We start from the raw sequence: 9,041 nt of genomic DNA, 5'->3' as shown, positions 1-9,041 counted from the left end.
GTTGCGGGGTTGGTGAAGATCTTCTCCCAGTCAGTGGATTGCCTTTTTGTCTTAATGACAGTGTCCTTTGTTTTACAGAAGCTTCTCAGTTTTAGTAGGTCCCATTTATTCAATGTTGTCCTTAAAGTCTGTGTTGCTGGGGTTATACATAGGAAGTGGAATCCTGTGCCCATTTGCTATAGAGTATTTCCCACTTTCTCTTCCATCTGTGTTTTCTGTCATTGTGCATCATGCATTTTGGTCTTTTTCTTTATTGAAAATTCAGTACATATATATATATATATATATATATATATATATGATTTCCCCAGAATTCACAATGTAGACCAGGATAACTTTTAACTTCTGGAAGTCCTTGTGCTGGTAATTCCTGAGTGCTATGATTATTTTTGCTTTTGACTTATTATTTAATTTGTGTGCACTGTATTTATATCATTTCCTATCTTCTCCCTCTATCCACACCCATTCCTGCCATGTAGACTGAAATCGACAGCCCATTGTATAATTATCATATGTGACAATATATAAATACATACATGTATTTTATATATTGTTTTATGTAACAATAATATTAATAATTTAAGTAATAAATAATATAAACACATGCATTTATTATATAAAGACGTAAATACAGCCTAATATGTCCATTTAGTGTTGCTTATATGTGTATGGTTTTAGGACTGAGCGCTTATGCCTACAGAAGATTGAATCTCCCTCTTGTAACAGCCACTGTCTACAGTACTTCATTTGGGGGTATGACCTTCTGAGATTTCACCATTCATGTTATGTGAATTGGTGTTGTCATTCAAGTTCAAGTCTCTTTTGGGCTTCCTTACTCCTGGATTCTGTAAAACATTACAGCAGCCTAGTACTAGATGTGAGTAGAATTGAGAGTGTTCAAACACCAGAGAAAGGTCCTTTACCTCACAGTATATATAAGGTGACCAGAGGTGAGGAATACAGGGAGTTCTGAGAACATTGATGTCATTATGATGTGTGAAACAAGGAGGGGAAAGAATTGCTGAAAGCCTCAGTGTTCTCAACATGCTCAAAGTGCTCATAGCATGTTATTTTCCTGATTCAGGTTTCTCAGTTCCCTGTTCTACTACCAAGACTCTGTCCTGCTGTCCCTGACGCCAGCCATCATGCCAAGGGGACAGAAGAGTAAAGCCCGTGCTCGAGAGAAACGGCGGGCACTCAAGGATGCTCAAGCAAAGGAGGCAGAGAAAGCACAGTCACGTGCTGGCTCTGATCAAGCTTCAGGAGATGCTAAGCCAAGCACTTCTACTGCTGACTTCCCACAGCAGTCTGAAAGCTCAGCACTCAGCAGTACTGCTAGCCAGAGAGTGACTTATGCAAGGTCTGATAAGGGTGACCAGGCCCAAGGGTATGAAAATGAGCGTCCCCCCGGGGCTTTACTCTCCACTAGAAGCATGCAGATGGATGTTATGACAAGGAAGACGGGAATGCTGATGGAGTACATGCTCTACAAATACAAAGTGCAGCAGCCCCTGAAGAGGGGAGAGATGCTCAAAGTTATCAACAAAAGGTTCAAGGAACACTTTCCCGAGATCCTCAAGAAAGCTTCCTATCGATTGGATGTGGTGTTTGGCCTTGAGCTGAAAGAAATCCTGCCACATGGTCAAGCATATGAGCTTGTGAGCAAGCTAGATTTTGAGGAGGATGGAAGTAGGATCAATGAGCTAGGTGTTCCTACCAGGGGCATTCTGATTGCTCTCCTAAGTGTGATTTACCTAAATAACTATTGTGCTGCTGAGGAGGATGTCTGGTATTTCCTGAATGCATTAGGAGTCTGTGATGTGATCATACATATCTTCTTTGGGGATATTAGGAGGGTCATCACTGAGCAGCTAGTGCAGGAAGAATACATAGAGCACCGTCAGGTTCCTAACAGTGATCCTCCATCCTATGAGTTCCTGTGGGGCCCAAGAGCCTATGCTGAAACATGCCAGATAAAGGTGATGGACTTTTTAGCCAAGATCAGTGACGCCTTGCCTGGAGTTTGCTCATCTCTTTATGAGCAGGCTTTGATTGAAGAGGAAGAGAAAGCCCAAGCTGCAGCTGCAGCCAAGTCTGGCACTAAAGGCAAGGCCAAGGGACATACTAAGACCAAGTTAAGTCATCCTACTCACAAGTAAGGTATAAGGTAGCCTGTGATCTATTGTTGAAAAGGTCTGTTCATATTTTTGCAAATAAGCTGTTGATAATCTTTTGGGGGATTTTTAGCAAAGTTTTGACTTGGGGTTAGAATGTACACAGATAAATTTTGTAGCCATTTCCTTCACTGTTGTTTACCAAGTTGGGAGCTCAAATTTTTTGGATTTATTTAAAATACAGTTTACAACTTGAAATCTTCTAAGGATTTGATGATGTTCATAAGATACTATGGAATTACATTAAGAAAATGTTGTACAATATGAAAGAAAAACATTCAAAAGTGTTATGCTTTTCAGTGAATATTTTCTTTTATTCCTTGTTTTCTTAGCATTGATATCAGGGATGTATACTGACTTTTGTTTCTGATATTAAAATATGTGTGAGAAATTAGCAGAGAATCAGATATCTTGTTTTAAAGGTTCATGATTTAACCAAACACGCACTGAATATCTACTCTTGCAAACTTATCAACCTGTGTATTGGAAATGTTTGGTAAAATAAGCAGGAGGTCTGGGATATGCAATGATATTTTCTCTAAGAAGCTCTCATTATTGGACAGAATGGAATAAGATCTCTACTTCCTAAAGAGACAATACATAGAGTGATGTCTTGTTCAACAGAAAATATTTTTTCTATATTCATTACTAGTTATCTTTAGGGATATAAAAGGTCTTGTTTTTCCTTCTTGTTCATGACCTGGCATACAGGACTTTCTGTAGAATCTTTTAGGCAAAATGTTAAGAAAAATAAGGATAAAAATCATTACATTATAAGTTTATGTTATCTAATATACCATAAGTCTACTGGGTTTTAGATATAACCAACTGTGCTTTATATTAAAATCACTTCATTAAATTTGTTTTCTGAACTTTGTAATAGCAATCATAGTGTTAAGATTAAAGTTTGATGTAAAAGATTGTTTATAAATATATTTGTACTAATTTAAAATTATATGTAGGTTAAAAATTTAAATGTTGATTCAATACCCTTGGATATGATGTTTGATTTTCTACAACAATATTTCTTTTCTTTTTTTGTTTTTTTTCTGTTTTATTTTTGATACACCATTTCCCTGTGTAGCCTGGCTGTCTTGAAACTTTCTCTGTAGACTAAGTTAGGCTTAGACTCACAGAGATCCACCTGTGATCAAGTGCCGTGATTAAAGTTATTCACAACCACTGCCAAATTAACAATATTTTATTAAGTGCTGATGTGTTTTTTTGTTTTTTTTTTTTTTTTTTTTTTTTTTGGTTTTCGGAGACAGGGTTTCTCTGTAGCTTTGGTGCCTGTCCTGGAACTAGCTCTTGTAGACCAGGCTGGCCTCAAACTCCCAGAGATCTGCCTGCCTCTGCCTCCCGAGTGCTGGGATTAAAGGCGTGCACCACCACCACCACCCGGCTGATATGTTCTTATTATTATTTTGCTAGATAAACATTTAAAACCTAATCTTAAATTTTAATTTTTAAAAATGTTTTCCCATTGCAAAAGCTTTTGCTGTTTGGATTGACAGTCATTGCTTTAATCATAAGTATTTTGTTCAGAGAGTGATAGTTACTTAAAATATGCCTAATAAATTGCACAGTGTTGTAAAACTTGTTCTACTAGACACATATTTCCATGAAGAGAGCTACCTCAAAACCCCCAGCCATGCTTCTTCTGACTTGAAAGTTGAGGGATGGGAAACAGATCCTAACTGGGGCATGATGAGACTTCCACTTTGGGTACTGAGGTGAGTGAATTGATGCAAATGGTCCAAAATCGGTAGAAGAGAAGATGCCAGGAACCCCAGAAGACACGTGGTTGAGCCAGCAGGCAGTGTTTTTCGTGCATCTCATCTCTGCCTTCAGGTTTACTGCAAGCACCCTAATAGGCTTTAAGGGACAGGACCCCAGGTCTGCAAGGTAGAGTTCCTGTTCAAAGCCTAAACCAAGCTGAGTAGGCCTCTGTGGATTGAAAGGAATTTTCCCCTAAGAGAAAGTATGGACTCAGAACCCTGACCCTGCTGTCAGACCCAAAAACATAAGCCTTTAGAACCATGTGAGAAAGATTGCCCAGATCATCTTTTCTGGGACTCAGAAAGGTGTGGCTTCCTACGGAGACTGGACCTGAACCTGAGTCATTACTTGGCTGTGGCAAAGAGTGGGACACAGTACTCTGAGATCGAGGACAAAGCTGTCAACCTGTGTAGTAAATCTAGACTTCCACGTAAAGGACTGAGGCAAGGGAGGGTTATGTGTGTAGCTGGTAGACTTGGATGCATATGGGGCAGGAGCTTGAGCTTCACTCTACCTAGTTGAAACTTGCTAGACAGAAGTTGTGCCCTTGTGTCCTTTATTAGACCCTCCAACCCCATGGTGCTGGGGTTCCTGAAAGCAGAGAAGTGTATGTAAAAGCTGAGAATTAAGCTGTAAATAGAAAAAGACTTTCATGCCACCTGGGGCAGGACATGTAAAATGGGGGAGAGGAGGAGGAAGGTTCAGGTAGTTTATGGTGGAGATGGACGCATTGCAGGGAGGATGGTGTTATTCTTTTGGTCTCTGGTCCCTTTAAGGGACAATCCACAACCACTCCCAGTGACCTCTGACCCCTGCCCCACCATCTTGAATCTTTCTCACTGTCTCCCCTTGGCGTGTGCACACGTGTTTCTCTCTCTCTCTCTCTCTCTCTCTCTCTCTCTCTCTCTCTCTCTCTCTCTCTCTCTCTGTCTCTCTCTCTCCTCTAAATAATAAATGTTCAGCTTATGCCTATTTTCTGTGTCTATGTGCCTTTTACCTGTTGCTTGTTCACACCTGCCCACTTTCTGGGGATCCGCCGAGGGTAGCGGCTGTTCTGCGAGCCGGCCAGAGGCACTCTGGGATTTTTAACATATCATAAACTTGGTGCTGTGACTCGAATATCCTGAACCAGGTTCTTTTTTTACTCCCACCACCAGCTTTCCAGATGGCTTCAATTGGTGAGTGTCTCCCCGTTCTGCTAAGGTTGCTCTTGTTCTGCTATGGTTGCTTTCCTTTACCAGAGTCGTGTTTGGATCAGACCTGGGGGTCGGTCCACCCGCATTAGCACTACACACTTCCCGTGCAGTGCATTTGACCAGGGTCCCTCATTTTCTTTGTCTTTTTTCATTTTTTTCTCTTTCCTTTTTCTCTTCTTTGGTCAGTTAACTGCCATTCTGAATGTCCCTGGCCCTGGGTGACCCAGAACCCAGCTAGGCTATAACACTCCACTCGCGGTCCTCATCCATGAGTCCTGAGTGTTCACGCCGATTTGCATCACACCTATATCTCTTGGAAGACATTCCAATATAGGCCTTGGATGCTATTTTTGCTGGTTTTCACGATTTTTTTTGCTATGGATAGCAACCAGCTCCCTGGTTTTTAAAATTCCAGCCATCTTTTCAATTCCAGCCATGGCATGGTGCAGATTTTTCAGTTCCAGCCTTTTGCCCCTCCCCTCTGCAGCTTCTGTTGTCATGGCAGCTCAACAACAGATCAGATCACGCCTTTATGTCCCTCTCATTAAGCTTAAAATCCTTACAGCTCAAAAATTGTGACTTTTTTTCATACAACACGTGGCTGTCGCCATCTTGGCAGAGGGCCAGGTGGGTCAGGTGACTTTATCATCATCTTGGCTGAGAGCCAGGTCAGGTGACCAAGCTCTCCCAGTTTTACTACTGCATACCCTGCATTTTGACCCAGTTTTCACTAAACTCCTCATATTAACTCTCTAATATGTGTCTAACATGTGTTTTGCGCCATGGCATGCCTTTGATAGGGCCCATCAAAGGCATCCACGTTGCCCAATACCTGTTCACTCTTTCTGTGTATAATAATTGTTCATTACATCTCATTTCAGATTATAAAATCATAAGTTTCATATTTTAAACTGGTATGTACTTTTAATTCTCTTACAAAAATGCCTTATATTTGATATTAAGCTGTTCTCTACCATTGTCAGTTCTGCCATTAACCTTATATTACAAACAGTTTTTTTCTTCTTTCTGTCTTTTTATGAGTGTAAATCTTACCTGTTAAGAGCCAGAACAGTCAAGCTCAAACCCACCCTTCCAAGCAGATTCTATACTGCAGCTATACCTAATAAACAGCCTCAATTGCTCAGAGGTCTGGGGAATGTGATATTTAAATATTTAATTATTAAAAAACTTTTCATAGCAAAAAAGAGACAGGTTGGCTTCTTAGCAGCAACACTCTGCTTCCTCCAAAGAAGAAAGAAGACAAATGGGCACACAGAACAACACCCTTCTGCAGTTTGCTTCGACTGCCGACAGCAGACCATTGGGGAAAAACTGCCTTTAGTCTAAACTAAAGACCTCTAGACGTGGATGGAATCGCTGGAATCGACAGCCTAGCTGCTCAGGTCAAGGTAGGTCTGTCTTCCTACATATTTCTTAGCCCACAGGGTCTTCTGGAGCCTGTCAGGCCTGGTGCTAACCAGCAAAGGTCAAGTGCAACCTTCAGAGACCATGGAGGACCCAAAAGAGTAGCTCTGGGTGCCAACCAAGTAAGTTCTCTGTCATTTTTCAATCAGTAACTCAAGTAAAATCTTATCCTTCTCAAAGATCTCTGACAGTTTGATAGTTGAGAGGTTTTGCAAGGTTGCCTCACAAAATAAATTTCAAACCAAATTTATCTCTTATGATGCCTTTCATAGTATTAAAAAACACTTTTCATTGTACAAAAATATGTCACAGTCATAAGTCATTATATATACTCTCTATATATGTGTGTGTATACATACATATATACATATATACATATGAGTATACACACACACACACATATATATGTGTGTGTGTGTGTGTGTGTGTGTGTGTGTGTGTCTAAAACTTCTGTTTCTCAAAATCAAGGAGTTCTTGTGAGTTCCCTGGAGCCGAATTAAGGAATCCATCTTAAACAGGTCAGATACCCCCTCAATTCCCTGGTCCAATTTTTTTTCCTTAATTTAACTTTGTTCTTTGTTCTGCCAATACCTTAAACAGGATAAGGGACACCAGACATATCCATGCCACAGACACAGGTCAGAAGCAAAGAGACCAGCTATGCCAGGATGTGGCCAGCACACAGCCTTCCCAGGTTTCCTCCTGCAAAGATGATGCCCACAATCAGCCGGAAGCAGTTTTGAGAATCAGCCGCCCCAATTCCTTCAAACTGTGGTGTCTAATCTCCTGCTTTTATTGTAAGGAAGACGTGGGAATGTTATTCTTTTGGTCTCTGGTCTTTTTAGGGGACAAGCCACACCCACTCCCAGTGACCTCTGACCCCTGCCCCGCCATTTTGAATCTTTCTGGCTGTCCCCTCTTGGTGAGCACGCATGTCTCTCTGTCTCTGTGTGTGTGTGTGTGTGTCTCTCTCTCTCTCTCCTCTAAATAATAAATGTTCAGCTTTATGCCTATTTTCTTTGTCTATGTGCTTTTCACCTGCCAACGGCTCACACCCGCCAGCCCTGCTAAGGATCTGCCAGATGGGGCTAGTGACTGCTCTGCAAGCCAGCAGGGGGCACACCAGGATTTTTAAAAAATCATAAAAGATGGGGCATGAGTTAAGTGGGGGCATCTGAGTCTCAGGTTTTAAGTACTGCATGAAATAGCCAAAGAAAAGTGTAGGCAGTGGGAAGGATTAGTGTCTTAGGGAAGTATAGTAAGGAAACCAGACTCTCCTCTAAATTTCCTCCACAGCAGTCTGCTTCCATAGTAACCTGTCCCTGCTGTCAATCTTCAGAACCCACCCCTAACGGGATATGGTTGACCCTTACTTTCTGTGAAGGGGGAGGAGTTGTGTCTTAGTGCCCCTGGCAAGGAAGCTGCCTCTGCTGCTCAGGCCCCTCTGCTAGTGAGTTCTGAGAGAGGTCTGCAGTCAAGGTAGGGACCCTGAATGTGTACCATGGAACACATAGTAACCATTAATAACCCCATGGACGGGACTTGGTTGAACTTGTAGATCAACAGGCTTGTCCTGTGAAGATTTAAGTCACAAACAATCCCACACTAGTTTGGAATTATGATTAATAGAATGGTTATTTATTTAAAGGGGAAAAAACTTGCAGATCACCGTCCCAGAAAACAGCCCTCTGCGCAATCAGGAAGGGAGTCTAGTCACCAGATGCAGAGCAGGAAGCAAGAGAGAGAAGAGAGGGAAGTGGCCACTTTTTTAAAGTGAGAGAGACCACACCCCAATGGGCTGGTATCTCAGTGACTATTGGCTGAAGGAGCGGAAATAGCTCCCACAGCAGCTCCCCCTTTTTTTAAGTAAGAGGATTCTAAACCTACTATGAAATTATATACAATAAGTACAAATATTCTATTCTAACTAGCTTAAGTCTTATATAATAAGTAGCTTGGCCAAGTCATGAGTGGAAAGTAACTACATTTATATAGTCTTCAACCCCATCGAAGATCTGAGAAGGGAAATAATGTTACCTGGGTAATTAAGAAGTTCAGTAAAACAACTTCCAAAACATGCAACAAATCACAAAGACAACTAGCTACCTAGGCAATCACCCAAAGTCACGTTTGCAGCGTTGAAGCAACCAACTTTGGATAAGGCCTAACGTAACTGACATACCATTTTCTTTTTTTTCCATTTTAAAAGTTATTTTTTTATTGAGAAAAGGAAAAGAAAAGAAGTTTCCCCCTCCTCCCAGCCTCCCATTTCCCTCCCCCTCCTCCCACCCTTCTCTCCCTCCCCCCACTCCTTTCCCCCTCCCTCTCCAGACCAAAGAGCAGTCAGGGTTCCCTGCCCTGTGGAAAGTCCAAGGTCCTCCCCCCTCCGTCTATGTCTAGGAAGGTGAACATCCAAACTGGCTAGGCTCCCACAAAGCCAGAACATGAAGTAGGATCAAAACCCCGT

The 9,041-nt window shown here is 41.6% G+C and overlaps 1 protein-coding gene across 1 annotated transcript; it reads left to right on the top strand.

Moving 5' to 3' along the window:
* Positions 1-1,145: 1,145 nt before the first annotated feature.
* Positions 1,146-2,159, top strand: LOC101983676 (melanoma-associated antigen B4-like). Its single transcript, XM_013354262.1, has one exon. It carries the CDS (start codon positions 1,146-1,148, stop codon positions 2,157-2,159), a length of 1,014 nt encoding a protein of 337 aa, XP_013209716.1.
* The last annotated feature ends 6,882 nt before the right edge of the window (positions 2,160-9,041 follow it).

Source organism: Microtus ochrogaster, unplaced genomic scaffold, assembly GCF_000317375.1.
Source record: "Microtus ochrogaster isolate Prairie Vole_2 unplaced genomic scaffold, MicOch1.0 UNK36, whole genome shotgun sequence".
NCBI classification, from domain to species: domain Eukaryota; kingdom Metazoa; phylum Chordata; class Mammalia; order Rodentia; family Cricetidae; genus Microtus; species Microtus ochrogaster.
The sequence above is the reverse complement of the archived record's forward strand: the minus strand, read 5'-3'. Positions and strand labels throughout refer to the sequence as shown.

Coding starts and splice junctions, on each gene's coding strand:
- LOC101983676 (XM_013354262.1), top strand. CDS start 1,146: ATGCCAAGGGGACAGAAGAGTAAAGCCCGTGCTCGAGAGAAACGGCGG.